Genomic DNA, 23,439 nt, shown 5'->3' on the forward strand with positions numbered 1-23,439 from the left:
ATCAACTAAACCATGGCACCAAGCATCCCATCCAGTCTCTTCTTAAACACCTCCAGTGATAGTGACTCCACCACCTCCCTGGGCAGCCCATTCCAATGGCAAATCACTCTTTCTGTGAAGAACTTTTTCGCAACATCCAGCCTAAACCTCCCCTGGCGCAGTTGGAGACTGTATCCTCTCGTTCTGGTGCTGGTTGCCTGGGAGAAGAGACCAACCCCCTCCTGGCAATGAGGTCTCCCCTGAGCCTCCTCTTCTCCAGGCTAAGCAACCCCAGCTCCCTCAGCCTCTCCTCATAGGGCTTGTGCTCCAAACCCCTCCCCAGCTTTGCTGCCCTTCTCTGGCCACTCAACGTCTTTCCTAAACTGAGGGGCCCAGAACTGGACACAGTCCTCAAGATATGGCCTAACCAGTGCTGAGTACAGGGGCAGAATGACTTCCCTGCCTTCCACAAAGCCCTTCTGCAAGACCCTGCTTTAGTCTGAGGACACATTTATTTCCCTCTTGATTTAAAGAAAACAAAAACAAAAAACCCAAGCCTTATTTCAGTTACTGTAGAATTCTGGGAGCATTGCAATAGCAGGAGGAGGTGGGAAGGTGCAGAACATAATGGGGAGAGTTCCTGCTGTCGGCCACCATCAGCTTTTGCAGCTAGGAATTCCTGGAAAAACTGCAGTTACAGTGGGATACAAAAACTATCTCATTTTTCTCTTTTCTACCCATAAAGTGTCAGGGACAGTTAAATCAGAATGATGGTGATTTCTCTTGAAGTGCTTGGAACAGGAACAGAACTATTTGAAGGGTGTTTTTCTGTCCTCCTGTCTCCGTATCAATGCTATGTCCTTGCTAATAGAAAACAGTACCTTCTGTGATGAACATCATACTTTTTAATAGCAGTTTTCTTTCCAGTTCAGACCTGTCAAATAGCACATTCAAGTTTTATTAACTGAGACAGAAAGTAAATCTGAAGTGTACTCAGTGTTTCTAGTAAAACATGTATGTTTTTCTTTTGAAACCTTCATAACCACAAAACAAAATCACTGCGAATTTGCAAAAATTCTTACATCAACACACAGTCTTTCCTGGGCCTACATTCTCACTCATCACTTTGTCTTACTGAGAAAATACTAGGGCTGCAGCATCTGAGTTGAGAAAGAGGAATACATTGGAAGCAAGAGTCAGTTGTAAATCCAGATTGCGCTACTTTAACTAGTTGAAGCGCAGCTGAACAATGTAAGAGTGCAATTATCTGTGGTAATAGGCATTACGTAAAGTGATTTTCTGTTTCTTTTGGGTCTCTCTTACAATATATGACTTTGTCATCTTCAAAAACAGGCCACTTCTTCTAATGCAGAAATTCATACAGAAGGAACACTGTGTTCTGATCGCCTTCATTATTTGAAGGCAGGAAATCCAGTTGTAGCAGCAGACTATATCTTGGTGCATCTACACAAGCTGGTGCTCGCATAGGGGTACCAAACCTACTGGTTGGCGAGAACGGCTGCCAAGGATTAGCTCTGAAGTCAGTGAGAGAAAATAAACCTAACCAAGCTGAAACAGGAGAATATGTTTTGTTGGGGAGGAAGTCACATGGTCACTGGACCGTCTCCAGAGGCACAGAAATAGCCCAAGCAGAAACAGAGGAAGCGGCTGTGAAAAGTGAGCTCGGGTGGAGTTGGCTGTGATGAAGCCTGGAAACAGCAACACTGGCCTGAAATTTGGATCCACATCTGGTCTGTGCCCCAAACTTACTAATTCTTTACCTTAATGCTGCTGATAGTTTCTCTGTTCACTGGTATGTCTAAAATTTCTCAGCTAGACCTCCTCTGATGACAACAGGTTTGCCTCTGCCCTGACAAATGGAAGCCAGCTTTCCTGATGCCTGTGCAAATCAGAGAGGATGCTAACTGTCTCTCCTTGCTGCACACCAGTTCTGGCTGCCTGCCCTCTCTGCTCTATCACATTAAACATAAGCTGCTTGTCCTAATTTTCTGATCTGCTCTCAGCTTGCTCCACTCTCAATTATAATCTGTTATCTCATGTTGTAGAAGCTAAGTACTACCTCTCACCAATCCAACATGCTACATTTACCCACATGCAAGGTTTGAAAACAAGCACTTAATGGTGTCTCCCATTTTGCTAAAAGGCTTCCCAGAAGCCTCTGCAGAGGAACCTGATTTTTCTTCTCCTAATCCCTCTTTAAAACCCTTGCAAAAGTCCTGGCAAAGGTGAAGCTGCATGTGCACCATGAGCACTAACAATTGTGGTTATCATTTTGTTATTATTTCCGAGCACTCTTGCTTGTTTCATTACTTGTCTCATATTTAGGCTGCAAATCTGAAGGGAGGCGATCACATCTTTCTGGTTTGTTTTGCCCCTCTGTTAAACGGAGGGTGCCACCGCCTGTATTTCAGATAGTACTGTGGTAGCATCTTGATTGTTACAGTCATAACAGTAGCTGTAAGGACCAGAGGAGAGAGCAAATGGTACTTAGAGGTCACACAGGCTTTCCTAGCCAGATTTATTTGAGAAGGAAAAAAAAAATTTAAAAATGAAATGAATAAGTGAGAGCATCAGTTATTTGTTTAAAGGGCAACAGAAAGGATATTTTTTTGCACAGAGTTGTGGCCATGCCAAATTTCAAGTCTGGATTTCAAAAATATGTCTATTTGCAAAGAGAGAAGGGAAAAAAATAAAAAGGGGGAAAAAAAAAGGCACCAGGGCCTCTGAAATGTTCCTTTGTGTTTTTCCTGTGCCTGGCAAGAAGAAAGTGAATGTTCGCATGTGATAAAATGGCGTTACTCCTGACCCCATTTATGGCTTTCTTTTTCATGGATAAATTCTCCCTAAGTCATCCCAAGTGACTAATGTCAGCTTAAATCATGTCATCTGAATTATTGGGAGAAGGCTCATGTTTGAAAACAAAGGAAAGCAGAAGGGTTGTTTGGGTAACTTTTAGAAGTTGTACTAACTGGAAAAGAAAATTCACTGACACTGGGAGCTTTTTGTGAGAGCTGCCTGTTTTGATGGACCTATTTTAAACCAGTAGATTAAAAGTTGAAGCACTATATCATCACCTAACAGAAGATACTAAGTGTGTCAGCACTGTTGGAAGCTGAAAAGGAATTTGAGACCAGAATAAATCCAAAATCCTCTTCTCTACCAGTTTTTGATTTCTGAAGTCCGTGCTTTGGTCATAGCCCCACATAACAACCCTGCATTTCTATCTGACTCCCAATTTTCCTTTTCAAGTTTAAATTAAAAAAATAACAGGAAGAGTAAAATCTCTTGCTCTCAGGCTAAAATTCAAACTAGAGTACCTTTTTCAAGAGCACAGTTCTATCAAGCACTGATTACATAAATCAGTTTGGAAGGAGGAAGTGGAATTACACTAACAAGTTTAAAAAAATTGCAGGAAACCAAGTGGGAAAAGGGTTTCCTCTGTTATTTCCTTAGGCACAGTGAAGAACAGCACCAAAGGGATGTTTTCTAATGTATCATTTTCCAACTCCCTTGGAATGAAACTTGAACTCCATAGTTCAAGCTGTTAGTAGAGGCCACCTGACAATACCTTCCAGTGCCAAAATGTACACATACATGACTCTGTTCAAAGCAGCTCCCAGAAAGCTTATTATTTGCAGCCACTTTTAGGGTAATGACACAATGTCAAATGACATTCTTCTCATCTGCATTAAACCTTTGCTTTGATAAAACAAGTCTTACATTCATTGGTTATGATTAAGAAAACTAGGGGTCTATTTGATATTAAAGCTAATGAATAAATGCTTCACTGATTTCAGTGGGAGCTACCAAGCAAGAACCAAAATTTCCTATGCACAACAGTGCCTGAACTTGTCATGTGGAACTAAGAAATAATATATAAAGTACTTGTCTGTGTCATAAATTGCCTGCATCTGATTATGCTATTGCATTGCACCAAGTCGATCCCAAGCACAAATGCTGTTGGTTCAGTAGCTAGATACCTGAATTGCCTTATTGGTCATGTTATTTACAACTCCAATCAGCAAACTTCACCTGCTGAATGCTCAAACAAAAGCATACCTACAAAATGTGGCAGCTCAATTTGGAACCCCCATCTTCACATGATTAAAGAAGTGAAGAGTATCAATACCAAGGGAGAATTACAAGGGCTGCCCCATCAAAACTAGCTTTCACTGGCTTTCTCCACTCCTGAAGACAGCCATGATTTTTAATAAGTTCTTTCTTTTTCTTTTCTTTTTTTTCTTTTCTTTTTTTTCTTTTCCAAATAAAAGCCCACATGTCTGTGATTTTAAGATAGCTTTTAAGATGCCAGGCATCTGACAATCTTTGGCTAAAAATTTAAAGAAGTAAGTTGTAAGCCTGTCCAGATGCCTCTCTAGAGCCTTTCTACCCAAAAGCAGATCAACCTTTTCTCCCAACTTTGTATCATCTGCAATGGGAGCGCTCAATCCCATCATCCAGATCATTGCTAAAGATATTAAACAGAATCTACAGTGTCACTGATTAGGAAATACCAGGGTAGTGTTGTGACTGGCATTTTCAGTGCAGCCATAAAGAAAAGCACGAAACAAAACCACAGAAATGTGATTCCTGTGCCTTCAATCCTTAAGAGTAGAAGGCTTATGTGGAAATTTGACTGTGAAATGGGCAAAAGAATGGCTTGGAACATCCTGAAGACAGTATGGACCATGAGCTGTCAGTAAGCATGGAAATGATAAAACAGGTCAGATCTGGCCTTTATCAGTGTTCGTCAGTGAGATGGGGCATGACAGAACCAGGCAGTCTTACTCCATTAGCATCTGTTTGGGAGCTGCCTGGATCATCCATTTTCTTCTTAATTTTTATGACATTTTGGACATAAAATACTATTTTCACACCTGAAAAGAATTATGTTTTGGAGGCAGAGATACCATAAATCCTATCTTGCAGCCTATAACAGTGTAATAGAAAACCAACAAAGATAACAGGGGACAGAGAGGCCACCAAGACATTCCTTTCACCAGCAAGGGTTGAGACAGAAATTTGAATATAAGTGATTCTTCCACAGTGAGCAGAGCAGGAACAACTGTGAGGTGGTCAATAAATTCCAAGTGAAAATTCTAGCAAAGGACTATTTAGTAGTGGATTACACAAGAAGCAGGGTCAGTGGTGATGATGAGGCCACTGCATGACTCCATGTCATTGAGAAAACAAGTCCAGATCGGGCCTCCCTCTCAACAGTGGACATTTAATTCTTCCATTAGGATGGTATCACACATGAAAATTACGTGTGTATTTGGGAACAGGAATTGCCTGCACACAACAGTGTGGAGTCGCAGTCTGGACTTGAGACTGTGAGTGCAGGATAGCTGGGAGGAAGAGCAGAAGGTGGCTATCAGCCATGAGATGATTATTGCAATCAAAGCTATTGCCTAGATACTCACCAGTGATTCATTCTTATTTTTCCAAGCCACCATTTTATTGTGTTTCTCCACCCCATCACCTCATAAATTCTATCTGGATTTATTTACTGCCAATAGAATTTATTTTCTTGCTTTTCTGGTTAGGGGTTTGGCCCAGTGTTCCTCAAGTATTCAGAAACAGGCTTCATAAAATGAGTTGAACCTTTTTCTGCCAGAACACATGTGGCACAAGGGTTGCAGTATCACCTGCCTTCGAAAATATTTTGGAAGTGCAGTTAAAAATCGCTACTGCAGTCAAACAGTTGGAGTCTGAATCTCCAAGGAGAGCAAAGATTACAAAAATGGGGTAGACACATAAAGACAATTAATAAAATTGGACTTGTTTCTTAGAGCTTTCTCTGTCTTCTCTCTCCACTGTGAAGCAAAGACAGCAAAAAGAAGACTTTCTTATCCAGAAGTTGTGATCTTAAAACACTGGAAGAAATTATTTATTTGGATACCTACTGTGCTCCACTAAAAAGTCTTTGATAAACTGGTATCATTGTTTATTCCATTATTGCTGATGAAAGCTATTTGATTATAGCTGTAAAAAAACTCTATAAAATCTTAAATAAAAAACACATGTTGTGGTAGAGGCCTTCACAAATAAAAAAAACCATTTCAAACATTCTTTGAAGACAGCCTAATTTCATTGTTTTCTTTCAAGCTGAAAGGGGAAGGACTGCATTGTTCCAAAACTCGAGAGTTGTAGATATTTCATTTACCAGCAATTAGGTTTATTGTTATTCCACATTTATATCTATACGTGCAGCACAGTGATCATACCCACTAAGGAAAAGAAAAGGCAGCTTTCACTGGTTTTCTCTTAACATTGCACTCAGTCACAGTATCGTTCACACATATTTTCATGACTCAGATTATTCTGGTTTGTATTATGTGAAGCATCTAGGAGAGGTTGTGCAGTGCAAGGTGGTGTCATGAGAAGGAATGTGTCTTTTAACAGCTGAAAAGTATCTTTTGAGAGACAATAAAGTGGCCAGCTTCACAAGTCAATATACAAAGCGCAGCAGCCAGCAGCAAGATTGTTTGCTTTGCCTTGGAAAGAATCACAAACCTAGTTAGTTAAAATCTCACAGTCCCTAATAACTAACATGGTGAACGACAACAAAAAAAAGACAAACACTTTTCTTCACATGCCATGCCACTGAACAAGCATCTGAGCTGAATGAACTCAGTCCACAGGGAACACTTCCAGCAAGCCTCAAGGAAAATTCGTCCTCTTATTCTAAGTCAGATATGCCCATAAATGAAGGCTGGTGAATACATTCATATTAACATGCACTTAATAATCCAAATCTACAACAACTAAGATCCATGATAAAATATCTCCCATATGTTCCAAAGGAATGTGACTCCTATGTACCTTGGAGTACGCAGACCATTAGCATATTCAGTAATAACAGCCTCGTGTAATCCACCTGAAATTATGTATCAGTGTTCTGTCCTTGTACTCTTGTACTCATAGCAGTAGGGCTACTCTTTGAAGATCCTTCATGATTATAACTTGTGGGCAGGTAACACATAATAGACTAAAACAGGAAAGCCTTATTAAAAATTATACACTCACCATATTTGCATTTATTGCATGCCCTGTACTCCCTATTAACTGAGAATGGAAATTATTGCAAATAATACCTGACAGGAAATCATCTCAATTTGGCACTAGCACTAACTAATTAGATGCCTCTGTGTTACTTGCTTTGAAATACACAATTTAAATATTTTAAAGTGTTAAGAGGAAGTACAGCAGTGTGCCACTGTCCATTCCACTGACTTAAATGGCTTATGATATTGGATACCATGACAAAGTGTCTTTTTTCTTTGATAGTATCCAGCATTTATTTGCAAGAGGCTACTATTTAATTTATATTTACATGTATCTCAGGGCTGTCATGAAAACACAATGAATATTATTATCACCATGAATATTATCCTATCTAAACTAACTATACATATATGTAGTCTTAATCACATAGGAATTTCCAAGGACCTCAGTGTATGAGAGGCATTATTACATTCTGTGTTTAAAATGCAGATATATCTGGGATGGACCGCTGTGCTCTAGCTGGTTCAGTAGTTCACAGCAGTATTAATTCTTCCTCCAGATTAATGGATCAAATTCTCAGTAACAGTATGGTCCCTATATGCTGATCTGCCAATATAAAGTCATCCCAAAGAGGATAAAACTACACAGAAGGAATAATTTGTGCACACACAGCTTCCCTCAGAGCACAGAGCTGAGGAGGTAGGATAAATTAAAATATCGGATCAGCTCAGCAATCAGATCAGAAATCTCAACTCAGGTCAGCAAACAGCAAGCTCCTGTTGACAACCTCAAAATAAGGGACAAGTAACATAAACCTCTTCTAGCACTCTAAATGAAAAAGAACTGTGAGCTGGCCCACTGAAGTGTACTGGTAATGTCAAGGATGTAAGGCTGCAAAGGAATTGCCCAGATGGAGGCAGACAGAGGTTATCCCAACTGCCACTTTTGCTCTTGCAAGAAGCACTCACAAGTGTGTTTCTTGGATGACTTACAACAAGACCAGCCATTTCAAAGTTGCCACAAAGAATTAACCCTAATATATTATCTAAACTAATAAATTAAGAGTCAGAAAAGACAACACTTTTTCACTCACTTCTAGTAGAAGTCCACCTTCTTGTACAGCAGTCTTGTTAGATACGTTGTCTTCTTTTATCATGTGGCCAGCCTGCTTCTTAAAGTGCTTTTCTTGAATGGCTGTAGAAAAGGGGGAAAGAAAAATTTATTACCAATTTAGAAATTAAGGCTGCTAGACTAAAATTCTTATTGGGGCACTTAATATGCACGGATTTAATTGGTAGTTACTGCCTTTGTGGTCTGGATCTCAGTTACTGACAACTTTCTTTTGCTATGAGGAAGATAGATGCATCTTTGGCTGTCCAGATGTTTTTTATATGAAATATCTATCACATTTTTTTATGGAACATATTTTTTCCATTACTGTACTCTACACAAAGCAACAACCAAAACCCACAGGAAAGAAATTAAAGAAAGTTAGCAAGTTGTTTTGTTTATAAAAATATGTATTATGACAATATAAAGAAATGTCTATACAGCTCAGAAGATAAGGGGCTGAAATATGTTTCTTATTTTCAATGCTGACCTTCACGGCATCAGATTATTTTCAGTCTCACTTTACCCTGTTCAGTTTTATGAGTAGGAGCCTGACTCTCACAGATTCAAGGGAATGTTCTTAAACTGATTCGTTTTCAACAAGAGGTTTACAATTTGGGGTCTTGCATTTACTACACAAAATTAATGAAAATCTCTCACTATAATTTAAAATTCCCTCTTTATTTTAATAATAATAATTAAAACCTTCATGGAAGTCAAAACTGGTGAGTGCTCTTCCCACACACAGGGTATCATTCTTTGATCCAAAATGTCTTTGGCTTCTCAGATTAAAGTTTTCATATTGATGGATCCCACAGAAGAATCCTTGAAATACAATCCCATTTGGGGGATAATGAAAGGATTTCTGCATCATCTAGGGTATGACAGGAATCTTTCTTTATCATTTGGTCAGTAATTGTGCCCCTGTACTCTGCATTGGTTAGGCCGCACCTTGAGTACTGTGTCCAGTTCTGGGCCCCTCAGTTTAAGAAGGACATTGAAACACTTGAACGTGTCCAGAGAAGGGCAACAAGGCTGGGGAGAGGCCTTGAACACAAGCCCTATGAGGAGAGGCTGAGGGAGCCGGGATTGTTTAGCCTGGAGAAGAGGAGGCTCAGGGGTGACCTCATTGCCCTCTACAACTACCTGAGGGGTGGTTGTGGCCAGGAAGGGGTTGGCCTCTTCTCCCAGGCAACCAGCATCAGAACAAGGGGACACAGTCTCAAGCTGCGCCAGGGGAGGTTTAGACTTGAGGTGAGGAGGAAGTTCTTCACCAAGTGAGTCATTCGTCATTGGAATGTGCTGCCCAGGGAGGTGGTGGAGTCACCGTCCCTGGAGGTGTTCAAGAGGAGATTGGACGTGGCACTTGGTGCCATGGTCTAGTCATGGGGTCTGTGTTGATAGGTTGGACTCGATGATCCTCGAGGTCCTTTCCAACCTAAGTTATACTGTGAAACTGTGATACTGTGAAAAATTAAGGAGTCGTCTTCACCCCTACTGCTCCATCCCAGAGGTAGGACATACAGATATCCTGGCAGCAAACAAAGATTCCATTTTCTCTTTATTGTACTTTCCACAGAGCGAATGAGAGGAGAGCAGACTAGTGAGGTTAGCTGGGATATTTGATACACATTGTCCTTTCCAGGTAAAGGAAACCTGGAGCAGCCACAGGCAGAAATGGTTAATAATCAAAAACCAGAAAGATTGAGACGGATGAGAATAATTTACACCAATCCCCACACAGCCAGCAAGCTTCTAAAGCTCCTGAGCTTGCTGTGAAAAGCCATGACAATGGGGTTTAAATTTTTAGTAAGATACCAAATTAAGAAAAAGGCCCACATTTAAAATGTAAAAGGCTTGAATAGTATTTGCTGCAAATGACCACAGATACACTCTAAATGGAGTCCCTTCCTTTCCAAAGGACTGTGCAAAAGTCTCTTATCAATTTAACAGTCTAGCAAAGGACTGTTGCAAGGTATTTTACAACAGATGATGGCAACGCAAGAACCGCACTGGCTGAGTATTCGTGATGGTTTTTAGCTTACATTGTAAATATTTGCTGCCAGTGATAATGTCGGTCATTACCCCAAAGCAATCATCTCAAATGTATAATTAGATGTAATAAATCCCTCCCCTGGGCATGGGAAAGCGCATCAGAAAAATCCCAAGCTGCCTAAACCAGATCCCTACCCACATTTTCCAGCCAAAACAATTTTGTGACTTCAGACTTGTAAGCGAGTCTGCCGTGTAAGGGATATATAGGTTCTTTAATCTGCATTTTCATTTTGATATACCCTTTGGACTAATTGGAAAATGATTGCACTTTTTTCCCCGACGATCAGCCAAGCCTTCTGCTATGCCTGTACATAAGAACCGACACATGGACACCCACAACAATAATTCTTAAAAGACCAGCTCTATTCCAAAGGACTCCTCCAGAATTTCCCCCTCATGTTTTTGTAATTACTGACACAGTGATTTGCAGTCCTTGTGCAGGTTATAAGACAGACAAGCAGGGGTGAGATGGAATGAAAGTTTCTTTTCTTGATGCGTTCTTCTGGCGTTGTGAAAATTCTACCAGTTTGAACTTCATTGTTAGTGGAAACTATTATTTTACCCAACTGAGTGGGCCAGAGCTCCCTGCCTGTTTGTTAGCCTTCAGGCTCACACAAACACAGCAGCAGAAGCACAAGAGATGTTTGTTCCGCAGCTCGTCTGGCTACTATAAATTCCATCTCCAAATGGAAAGTATTTTAATGTTATTTTGTCGGCTAGAGTTACCCGTATGTTAGGCCACACACATTCATTTCGTAACATACCCTACTCATTGGACTGGACTGCAAGAAGACCCATTGCACCATCAAAGACAAATGCCACCCTTCAAGCCAGGAAGCAGGAACTCCTCAGAGACAGGGCCGTTCGTACCTCACACCTAAGGCAACAGAGCCATCGCTTGCTGTTCACTCTTGTTCTGCCTCTCAGCAGTGGAAATTCTTAATCAGTCTACACAGGTCTTGGCTAAATAATGCAGTGGCAAGCTGAGAAGAGATACTACTGGTGGTGATAGTCTGTCACCTGGAGAAAGCAGAAAAAGACAGGCAGAAAGCCAGGTAGATCCCCAAAATTAATAAGGAGGAGGAAAATCAAGACATGACAGAGTGAGGAGGGAAAATTGCAAGATATTATCTGACTAGGCAGAAAAATAGGGAAAAGAAAACAGAACAGCCTAACAGTACCTCTGTCACCACCAACAATCAATAGGGAGAAACGAAGCAAAGAAGGTATTGGGTATGACAAGTGACTTGATAGCATGGAACCTGCTGCCAAGACAGCTGTGACCAAGCTTAGGCTTTGTATAAAATGGTGGCCCTCTGGAGCAAGGATGAAGCCTACACTGGTGCAAATCAATGAAAGATCGGAGAAAGATTGGGAGCACTGTCTCTAGTAGGCAAGGAGGAGCAAACTGTGGAAAGATACAAAAGTTAACAAACAGCAAAGAATGACTCAGTGACCTGAGGGGAAACTGGCTGCTGGATTTCCCATGTATCAAGAATGAGGCAAGAAAACAAACAAACAAACAAACAAAAACCCCCTGATATTGCAGGCAGTTTCATGAATACTGCTGGCTGTTAAACATTTTTAAAAAAATAGAAGTTTAAGCTTTGTGTAGCCTTGGACTGCTTTCTGTGGGGGACAAAACGATTTAGATTGTCAGTAGTTCAGTGCAGAGCACTCATCTACTAGTTTCAAAACTGGCAAACTGAGGAGATGGGAAGCAGGAGCAACAGAGGTCTTTTTGAGAGCACAACTTATCTAGCCTGCACTTCCAGAACACAAAATAAAACAGAAGATGGAGCTGTTCTGCCAAAGAAGATGAATGAGTGTATTGATACCATAGGGTGATAAATACAAGATATATATGTGCCCGGGCTGACAGTTTTGAAAGGTCATGCGATCTACTGAGCACGGCGAGAGCCCTGGCAACATTAAAAGCCCACAAGTTTGGAAGTGCTGGATCCTACAGGAGGATAACACTGTGAAAATATACAGGGCAGGGGGAAAGCAGCTAGGAGGAGGAAGAGGACGGAGAAAAATGAAAACTTTCCTGAAGGAAAGGTCAAAGATCCAATGGCATTATTCCAATTTCTGACTGGAAAGCAGTGAAAGGAGTGGAAACAAAACAAAATAATGTAGCAGTTGAATTGTCAGTAAATTAAAAATAATTTTAAAGTAAGTCCACAAAAGGGATGATAAATTTGACTGAAGCAATGTGGGACTCTCTCAGATAGTGCTTCTGAGCCTTTCACAGCTGCACGGTCTCTCCCCAGAACACTGTAGAAAGCCGAGGTATCTTTTGAGCCTCCAGTTCTGACGCAAGCATTGCTACCTGCTTTTGCAGCCCCCTTGGTTTGAATACCCAATCCAGAATATTGTAAAGAGGAGAAAAGCTGCCTGGCACTTTAAAGTCTATAGAAACATTATGAAACCAGAAGTTCCCTTTCCCCTAGAAATAACAGAACATGTATTTGTTCAGAATACTCTGTAGTTCAGAGGGATGGAAATTTCAGGACTCTCATAAAACCATACTTTTTAAATCCATGGGATTACATTCTCCAGAGTGTTTCTGTGCCTCTTCCTGCACAAGCACAACCTTCGTCCTTCAGAAAATAATTACCAAAATTACGTGCCAAGCCAGTCTCTGTAATGAACTAATGTGCGGTCAAATTGTGCCCCAGACACCCTCAGGGGCCTTGTACCACTCAGGCTACCTGTGTCAAGAATGGCAGAAGAAACGGGCAGTGAAGGGACGCTGTTTCTCATCTAACGCCTTGCCTGGGTTCATGGGAGTGTAAGAAGGGGACAATACTGTCCTCTACAGACTCACTGTGATGCAGGTGTATCAGTTTCAAGCCTTTCTACAAGGACTACCTGTAAGAACATTTCCCTCCAGTGATGCCCAGGGGGAAAACTGTGTCTTAAAATGGGCAGATGAAAATAATGAATCCAGCCTGCAGGTTCAGAGATTCTGCTTTATGCAAGCAAATCTTATTTTTGATTACTGTTACTTGAAAGGAAGTGAAAACGGGCTCTTTCTTCCTGGATCTACTCACTACAGGAAGAATCAGCTGTGCATGTTACCCTGAATGCTAAGAAAACAAAACAACTAGGAAACACTCAGTATGAGCAATTCTACTTAACAAACCTACAACCATGAAGTGAAATAATCCATTTCCTCTTGCTGTGCTACAGAAAACACCGAGTGACAATGAGGACAGGGTGCATTAGATGCACACTGAAATGAAACAATACAAAACATAAAGAAGAGTTACTGTACATCGCTGAACAACACGAAAGGGATGTCTGCACTCTGAAATGCCAGATCGTACAGGTTGCACAAACATTTCACTAAAGGAATCAGCATGAAAATGCATCCTCTCAATAAAAGAGGCATGCTGTTCAGTCTTCTTGTGGAGGCTACCAGAACACCAGATGAAATTATGCTAGTAATAATGCAAAGTTTTTCCTCCAAACTTAGCGGCTTTCTCAGTCTGCTTCTTCTTAAGAGATGCTTTGAAATCTGACTGCCCTTTGAAGTTTCTCGAGTACAGCATGACATTTATTTTAAGGTACAAACCAAATGGTTTGCTTTCCAGATTCTGTCCCCTCTCTCTTTCAGAACCACTTTTCCCCTTTCCAGGGAGCCTCATCCATTTTTCCCTATACAAGAATGGCATCAAAGAGATACCCCTGCCTGGCAACCCTGCTCTCCCCATGGCTCACCCTTGCACAGAGCTAGTGGGGCCACCTCGCCCCCTGATACTCCAGCCCATGCCCCCGCCTCCCCCCACCTCCTATCCCCCTCCCCCCCCCCCCGCCTCGCCCGGAGGAGCCCTTTTGAAGGGGAGGCGAGGGGGAGAAGTCCCTGCTGCGGAGGAGGCAGACTGCTGACTAACCCCAGCACCGCTGTCACGCAATCCCCGCCGCCTGTCAATCTGCCGGCAGCTCTGACAGGGACCTGGCGCCGGTTCAAACCCTTGCGTGCGAGCAGACGAGCCGCATTACCCTATGAAGTATTTCATAATAACAACAGCTGTTAAATATTGATGACTTCTGGCAAGCGCTGAATGCTTTTCGAGAAGGTTAAGCCTTCATGTAATGGAACCTAATTCCTCATTATATACTGTATCAGATATCTGGAAGTTGCCTAAAAAAAGCAAAGGGGCTTAAAGGAAAGGATCAGAAAATAACTCTTGTGCAGCAGGGAAAGGGGAGAAAACCTGCAGTGTGAGAGGTGAGGAGTGCTTCCCTGAAGTCAAACCCCTTTGCAAACAGTGAAAAGTGCTGCCAAAGTGATCACCAAAATGGTTGGTTTTGCTATAGTTCACTAAGTACTTTTGTGTTTTCAGAAATTGTTGCAGACTAAACTTTCTATAACTGCAATCTGGCCACCCCTGCTGTCTATGTGTGTAAGAGTGTACATGGAAATTCTTTCTACAGAAAAACAGAAAAGGAGAAATCTTGCATTTGCATAGTTTCTCTACTGTGATACATCAGCCCAGAGAGATGTGGCTCATTAGAAGATTTAAGTGGCGATCAGACAAGATAGTAGGATAAGATCTCAGAGAGATCTCAGCAGGCGAGAAAGGGAGAAGGGCAAGCTTCTTGCCTTGGGCAAGTCCTGGCTGTCTTCCAGTTCTCAGAAGAAATGCCCCCACTTCCTTGTGCTCCACCCTGAAATATGTCCGTCCTATCTTCTCCTTCTTGGCCTGGGTAGGAGGTCATGATGGACAGACCAAGTCTTTGGAACAGGTCTGGTGTGACACTAGGGTAGACAGTACTAAGGGGTCCAGCAAAAAAGACTGCATCAAAGTCAGGGTGCAAGTGAAAGAGAAGAAACACAAAGCAAGGAGTTCTTGTGGTGGGTTTCTTGCATGTGAATAAGCAGTCTTAGGGACTACAATTCACATGAGGCAAGCCGTGCTGTGATACAAGGAATTCTGTGAAGCTTTAGGAAAGTGTATTACCTGTAGGGAACCCAGGCTTATTCATTGGGTAGAGAGCCATGGAAACTCAAGTAGCAGGTTGGAAGGGGCCTCTGAAATTTATCTGGTCTACCCCACCCTGACCAAAACAGAGTTAACTTCAGTTACACAGGTTGCTTGGGGGGGTTTGTTGAGTATGCCCAGTAGTAGACATTTCAAATGCCCTCCAGTCAAAAACCTTTCATTGTTTAATTGCAAATAGTAAGAGCTGCTTATGGACTTAGGTGCATTAGGCTAAGTTCTGGAGAGACACTACCTGTTTCTACAATTCTTGATCAGTAAAATGCTGAGAATCATTTAAGAAATGCTGAGAATAGGTAAGTGGCTGTCACAAAAAAGTGTATGTGTATGGAGAACATGTGAATTAAGTTACTAGCTGTGCTTAATTTTATTTTTTTAATATTTTATTCTGCTTGTATTTCACACAACTGGAAACACACTTCTATGTCATCATAGATCCAAAGAAAATGTGTGCCTTCATGTGAAACCTAATTGTGCGCCAACTATACAAACAAGACTCAAAGGAACTTGTCTAGAAAGCACATTTCTTTCCTGCAACTTAATGTTGCAACCTTTTTCTCTTCATATGACTCAAGAGATGATCTCCCCAACAGACAACCCCACACTGCGCATTGCAAGGCAGATATTTTAGAGATCTGTTTGCATCACTGTGAGCAAATATTTGAGTTACCAGTTGGTCTGGTAGACTATATTGGCTGTAAGACTGCCAAAGTCATATAGTCATAAAATATCCCAAGATATAAGACTTATTACGAGTAATTGCCTTCCATTTCCTCTTCATAATGCCATTTGATTACCTACTACTTTAAATATGATAATTTGATGATGAGAAACTATTCATTTATAAGTTAAGTCCTGGTGCCTCAATTTCATCTCTATATTGTTCCATTCTTAGTTTAATTAAACTGTAATATATTAGCTTGTCTTAGTGTGTGCATTTGCTTGCATACTCTTCTGAATAAATCCATAAAAGGCAAATACAAATGGGTTATTCTGTCAAACTACAAAATGGATCACAAGCCTGAATTATTGGCAACCTTGAGTCAGAAATCTGCAAAGCACTTGGTCCACTTTCAAATCGATATCCACATCTCTCAAAAATTAAGATGGTTCCAACAAATTCTTTGCCCCTTAAGTCATGAGCCTGTAAACTGCATCTCCATTAACCAGAATCAAGATCTACATCTAAAGTTTAATATATAAACCAAAAATGAATTTAAAAATAACTATTCTGTATGCAGAAAATTGGCTTAATATCTGTTAGTTCCAGAGTTGAAGACCTTGGAATGTATAATCAATGCAGTTTTACATCTGTTTTACTCTAGTTTTCATTTTCCTCTGTACTACACTCTGAAACGCTCTTAAGTCTATGTAAGGGGATTCAGACCTTAGGAAACTAATCCACATTAGTCTTAAGTGTACTGCAGTGTGTTCTGACCTGACACACCCTGGTTCCTTCAGTGAGATCTCAGCAAATCCCACTGATCATGGTATACGTAGATATTCAGAGGAACAGCACATCAGGACACAACAATTGTAGGATCTATGGAGCAGATGACCTATCAAAACTACTTAAAATGTCCCAGTTCTTTTAAGTGCCCTTCATGATGTCTTGATGGCTGAATAGCTGTTCATCTTTTCCCTTGTCCAGATATTTTTAAAAATCTGCACAGTGAAGAATAACTATTTGGTTCTCCATGTGTGCATTTCCAGCACTTTCTCTCTCTGTGGTCCAAGAACATAGTCCTCTTTTGATGTGGCCGATTGCATTGTCCCAAGGTCCTTTTTTCACTGGTTTGATTCTCCCAATAAAAATAATACAGCAGTGGATACTGGAGTCCACAGCAGAGACAGTTGCCCTTTGAGAAGAGGCTAAAACCCCTGTGACATTTTACTGTGGAGAAAAGAATGAGAGGAGATGTAAGAGAGGTTTACAAAATCGTAAAAGCAATGGATAAACTGAACGCAGAACTGCTGCTCGCCCAACCACACAATACGAGACCTATGAAGCACTCAGTGACAACGCTACAACAGTGCTTTAAAAGCAGATAAAAGACAACAGTTTTGGAGATGAGAATGCCAGAGTAGATGGACCACTGGTGTGACACAGTAGTGTATTTCTTATGTTGCTATACTGTCACTGCAGTGCCACGACTTTGTCCACAAAATTTGCTGCAGACAGAAAATAAACAACAGATGAACAAGAGAAGCATCTGTGATGTGAAAGCCTCTGTGTGACTAAATTTAAGCATATGAGGAAAGACCAGTTTGTGCCTAATAATTACATGCAAATAAAAGAAAAAAATGAATTTCTTTTCTATGACAAGCAGCATATTAAAATAAATTTGACTCTGAAATATTTTTCAGAAACATAATTGAGACCAAAGTCTATTTTTACTGAAAAGACAGCCATGAGAAAAGCAATGTGTGTTTGTAAGTAAGCAACTACAGTTTACTGCTATCTCCCTCACTTTAAAAAAGGAGACTCTAAAAACCTCATCTCACCAAAGAAATGCAGTGAAGTCCTGATAACAGATTTATCTTGAGAATATCAAAACATTTTTAGTCTTTTCTGGCTCTCTTCAATTTAGATCTGTATTTTAGAACATTTAACAAATCAACTCGTGAAGAATGAAATCAAATCAAAGAATAAGTGAGAAAATAAACACAATTAGGAGAGTGTACGAGAAACCATCTATTCCCCTTCCTGATTAAATCAACCTGACAATGACTGAATCATGGCAGATTTTACATGATCTTTGCTTGCCTTTTTGAATTTGACAACCTCTTTCCCAGGCCTCTGTTTCAAAGACACTATCTCCTGAGCTTCGACTCCTCAAATTCTAGTGCTTTTATAACATACATGTCTCTTTATAATGTCATTTGCACCATTAATGCATGGAAAGGCACAGGCTAAACTCATACCTGCTAGCTCCAAGAGGGAATTTAAGTCAGTATCTCTTAGAAGAGTTGAAAGAGCATGTGTCAGTAGGCCAGTATATCACCCAAGAGACTGTTTAAAAATAGCCAAAGCAGACAATCTGGAGAGGATAAAGGAAACCTTTAACATGAAATAAACATTGCATCTAAAATATTCACACTGAGACCTTAGTGCACAGGATGTGCATATGCTACCCAGAAAACTGAATCTGGCTTTATCAGTTTCAGTGTTAGAAAAATCCTAAGAGCAATTCCTTCATATCTGCATTATGTAGCAGCCATACTGTATCTGGAATTAAAGGCAAAGGCACGGACACATTTGCTTTCCAGTGTACTTTAAATAAGCAAATACACTTGACAGGGTAAATGTAAGAATCTCCACCCCTGAGTCAGATGGATACCACAGCACACTGCTGCATCATCATGAATAAATACGCACACCCCAGAACACTGCACTCTCTTTCTAAGGCAGAGCTGCTTTGCCTTGGTCTTTTCTGCTATCTGTGGAGACTGCTATGATGAGATTGACTGTATGAAGAGCTGCTTTGAGAGGTGAAATGAACCTAACAAGCTGTGGGAAAAAAGTGCCTGAAAGGATATTCCCGAGCCTTGGTTTTTCTACTCCAGGAAGTAAAAGAATATGTTGAGACAAGACACAGGCAAAAGAAAGATGAGGAATAGCATCTAAAAGTTTGTTTTGCTTTGTTGTTTGTTTTGCTTTGTTTTTTATATTCAGAATCAATTTTCAGGATATTTTTTAAAACACTGAACTTGCAGAGCTTTTTAGAATGCTGAAGAAAATCAGTGACAGGAAAGTCTTACCCTAAAGTTCAAATGAAGTACAGGCCAACAAGTAGAGGTCAAAAATTGAATTACTCAAACCCTAAATTGATAATGCTACTGCCCCTGGATATCTTTAATGTGTTTTTTATAGACATCAATTTTTCAATTTCACAATAAAGACTAGTCCTGAAATCTATCCAAACAGATGGACCTTGCTCCCCACTGGAATCCCTTGTATGTCAGGGGGCCTGCAGGGAAGACATTGTTTGTCCAAAAATAAATTGCTTTGCAGAGCAGGAATCTCCTGCAGAATTAGAAAATTCATGTACCTGGTGCATTCAATTATTATAACAACCTTCAGTTTTCACTTCTTCACAAGCAGTTTGCTTTGCTTTTTGCACAGACGATTCCATGCTCAGAGAAAGATCGCAAGCAGATCCTAAAGACCCTTCGCTGGCCAGTAGTGGGCTTACACAATCTCTCTCCCTTAGCAGTAGGGAAATTGAATTGTTAAAAAATACCATAGTTCATAAGTCAATGACCAGATTTAGGACCTTCAGAAATTCTAAGCATAATGAAAAATATTATCTTTTTTAAAAGGCAGGAAGGGTAATACTTGAAAACTCTGAGAATGTAAATTGTGTCCCTGCTTTGATTTACTTTTCAACTACTTAGATATAGTGATAAAATGAAAAGGCAACCACAGAGTTCTTATCAGACTTGTCCCATGTGAGGACCAGGAACAACCAAACAATGCTCTGCATTTCAGAAGCAAAATTCTAGCTAATAACATATAACCTTTTCTCTAATTTTGACTCTCCTCCATATGTGTCATTGACTTGAACAGGCAAGTCTAACTCCAGTGAAGGTGCCTGCTACTTTGACTCATCCAAGCTACAAAAGAAATTAGTACTCCTTATGGGATAAGGACAACTTGTCTCTCACTCATGAAGCATATGGGATTGCAGCCTCAACTTCCAAGGTAATTACAGCTTTCACCCAGCTGTCAATACTAGGTGAATAGTATGTAAAAAGAGAGTTATGATACATAAATTACATACAGGACTTCTTATTCTGTCAAGGTCTTCTGGATGAAAACTGGTGACTTCTTACCAAAGGACTCATTGGATCTGTTTTGCATTCATTATGTGACATAAACATCAGTTTACATTGGGGTTTTTTCATCAGTTATGATATGATCTTCATTGAATCTACACTGCAACCTGCTGCCAGGGTCAGTCCAATAATCACTGACAGAAAACTCATTAGTGCTACGCTAAAGGAAACATGAGGCAGAAAATGAACAGTGCAAACTGCAAAAAGCAAAGGTGCTTTTGCATATATGCTTAAAAACTGTGAAAGCTAACTGGAGAAAATGTGTGCTCTAGAGCCTACGTTGTTTTATGCTGAGTATTCTTTTGAAGAATCATTGCAGACTTAGGCTATGAATGCTGCATCCAAGAGAGGAACGTTTTTTCTCCTGCCGGGGCAGATTTGCAGGGAGGAGGCTCATTTCTGCCTTGCTGGTCTGGCAGGCAGCAGAGCTCTATTCCTCTGATCAAGAGATCACTTTCATAACCACTTTTCTGAGGTCACAAATGAGTCTGCTGCAGTCACGCAACCCCTCGCCTACCAGAGCTTAGTGTAACAATACAGGTTCATGGAAACCTTTTAAAGAGGCAGCCCATCCTTTCGACCCACACAAATAAAAGGCACATGCATGTTATCACACGGGCCTCCTCCAAACACAGAATCACAGAATCATAGAATTGTTAGGTTGGAAAGGACCTCAATGATCGTCTAGTTCCAACCCCCCTGCCATGGGCAGGAAAACCTCACACTACATCAGGCTGCCCAGAGCCACATCTAGCCTGGCCTTAAAAGCCTCCAGGGATAGGGCTCCTACCACCTCCCTGGCAACCTGTGTCTCACCACCCTCATGGTGAAGAACTTCTTCCTAACATCCAATCCGAATCTACCCATTCCTTTTTTTGTTTTTCCCCCCTTTTCCCCCATTCCCCCTAGTCCTATCACTACCTGACATCCTAAAAAGTCCCTCCCCAGCTTTCTTGTAGCCCCCTTAAGATACTGGAAGGCCACAATAAGGTCTTCTCAGAGCCTTCTCCCCTCTAGACTGAATAGCCCAAATTCTCTGTCTGTCTCCATAGGAGAGGTGCTCCAGCCCTCTGATCATCCTCATGGCCCTTCTATGGACATGTTCCAGCACGTCCAGATCCAGAACTGGACACAGTACTCCAGGTGGGGTCTCACCAGTGTGGAGTGCTGGCTATGCTTCTCTTGATGCAGACCAGGATGTGATTGGCTTTCTGGGATGCAAGTGCACACTGCTGGCTCATGTTGAATTTCTCATCCACCAGCACCCCCAAGTCCTTTTCTTCAGGGCTGCTCTCAAGCCAGTCACTGCCCAGTTGTATATCAGTGCTTGGGACTGCCCTGACCCAGATGCAGGACCTTGCATTTTGTCTTGTTGAACTTCATGAGGTTGGCTTTGGGCTCATCTCTCCAGCCTGTCAAGGTCACTCTGGATGGCATCCCTTCCCTCCAGCCTGTCTGCTGCACCCACAGCTTGGTGTCAAGGGACTATTTTATTTCAGTTGGAGCAGGGAAGAAATGCATCGCTTGGAGTTTTATCTGGATGGAGTCATGTTGCCTGAGCAAAATTAAATAAAAAGTTAAGTCAAATAGCTCTACCACTCCTCTAAACCATACTGCCACCTTTTTCAAATATTCCTTCAGCCCATTCCTTCTTAGTATCTCAAATGTCCATGTCTGCCAACTATGTGCTGCTGTGAATTATGCTAATGAAGATATTTTAAAGCCATGGTAAAGAGTCAAACAAACTTAAATTCAATAAACAACAGATATGATTACCCTGTATTAAACACTTCCCTGCTGCAGTGTTAGAAGCACCAACAATACACACATGGAGGATCAGGAAATTACTAGACTAGGCTAGACTAGACTAGACTAGACTAGAATAGAATTAACCAGGATTGTAGACTAGTCTAGAATAGAATCGAATACACTAGAATAGAATTAACCATGATGGAAGCGACCTTTGAGATCATCGAGTCCAACCTATCAGCCAACACTATCTAATTAACCATGGCACCAAGTGCCCCACCCAGTCTCTTATAGTTTCATAGTCTCATAGTTTCATTCAGGGTTGGAAGGGACCACAAGGATCATCTAGTTCCAACCCCCCTACCATGGGCAGGGACACCCCACACTAGATCAGGCTGGCCAGAGCCTCATCCAGCCTGCTCTTAAACACCCCCAGGGACGGGGCCTCGACCACCTCCCTGGACAACACATTCCAGGGTTTCACCACTCTCATGGTGAAGAACCTCCTCCTCACATCCAGCCTGAATCTCCCCACCTCCAGCTAGTAACACCTCCAGTGAGGGTTACTCCACCACCTCCCTGGGCAGCCCATTCAATGGCTAATCACTCTTTCTATGAAGAACTTCTTCCTAACATCCAGCCTAAACCTCCTCTGGTGCAGCTTGAGACTGTGTCCTCTTGTTCTGGTGCTGGTTGCCTGGGAGAAGAGACCAACCCCCACCTGGCTACAACCTCCTTTCTGGTAGTTGTAGACAGCAATAAGGTTTCCTCTGAGCCTCCTCTTCTCCAGGCTAAGCAACCCCAGCTGCCTCAGCCTCTCCTCATAGGGCTTGTGCTCTAAACCCCTCCTCAGTTTTGTTGCCCTTCTCTGGACATGTTCCTGCAAATCAACATCTTTCCTAAACTGTGGGGCCCAGAACTGGACACAGTACTCAAGGTGTGGCCTAACCAGTGCAGAGTACAGGGGCAGAATGACCTCCCTGTTCCTGCTGGCCACACTGTTCCTGATACAGGCCAGGATGCCATTGGCCTTCTTGGCCAACTGGGCACACTGCTGGCTCATGTTCCCAGTATCCCCAGGTCCCTTTCTGCCTGGCTGCTCTCCAGCCACTCTGACTCCAGCCTGTAGTGCTGCATGGGGGTGTTGTGGCCAATGTGTAGAACCTGGCACTTGGATGGTAAATGGGCATACTATCAAAAATTTATTTTGAAGAAACTTTATGAAAATGCAATGCAACTATTCAGAGCCTGTTTCTAGGTCAGAAAAGCCTATTTTATATTTTATCTGACTGTGTCCCACAAATGATCAACGTACTAATCTGTTGCAGGGAAGTGCCTTGTAGGTGGTAGCTGGAATGGTCTTCAGGTGGTGAGGGCCAGGTGGGAATTTGGAGAAAAAAGTTTGAAGTATTTTTCTTCTTACAGTAAGTCAACTCTATCAAATGAAGGGGGGGGGGGGGGGGGGGTTGGCCTATTTTCACAAGCAGTTAGTGCTATGAGTGTAACTGTCATTGTTCCATCATGAATTATTTGCACTAATTACCTGAAATAGCAGCTAAATTACTTTGGAGACTGCAGTTTAAAAAATTAAGTTGGATGTATTGCTCATTGACATTTTATGAAGATTAGTATACAGACACATTTCATTTATAGGCAACACAAACAGGCT

The 23,439-nt window shown here is 41.4% G+C and overlaps 1 protein-coding gene across 1 annotated transcript in view; it reads right to left on the reverse strand.

Annotated features, from left to right (window-relative positions):
• AHRR (aryl hydrocarbon receptor repressor) overlaps nucleotides 1-23,439 on the reverse strand; it is a 106,588-nt gene that overhangs the window by 31,118 nt on the left and 52,031 nt on the right. Inside the window, exon 4 of the mRNA XM_068147501.1 lies at nucleotides 8,102-8,202. Coding sequence (XP_068003602.1) covers nucleotides 8,102-8,202 — 101 coding nt within the window. The remainder of the gene's footprint in view (nucleotides 1-8,101; nucleotides 8,203-23,439) is intronic.

This window comes from Melanerpes formicivorus, unplaced genomic scaffold (genome assembly GCF_026170545.1).
Source record: "Melanerpes formicivorus ecotype bairdi unplaced genomic scaffold, bMelFor1.0.p_v2 SCAF_15, whole genome shotgun sequence".
In the NCBI taxonomy this organism is placed as follows: domain Eukaryota; kingdom Metazoa; phylum Chordata; class Aves; order Piciformes; family Picidae; genus Melanerpes; species Melanerpes formicivorus.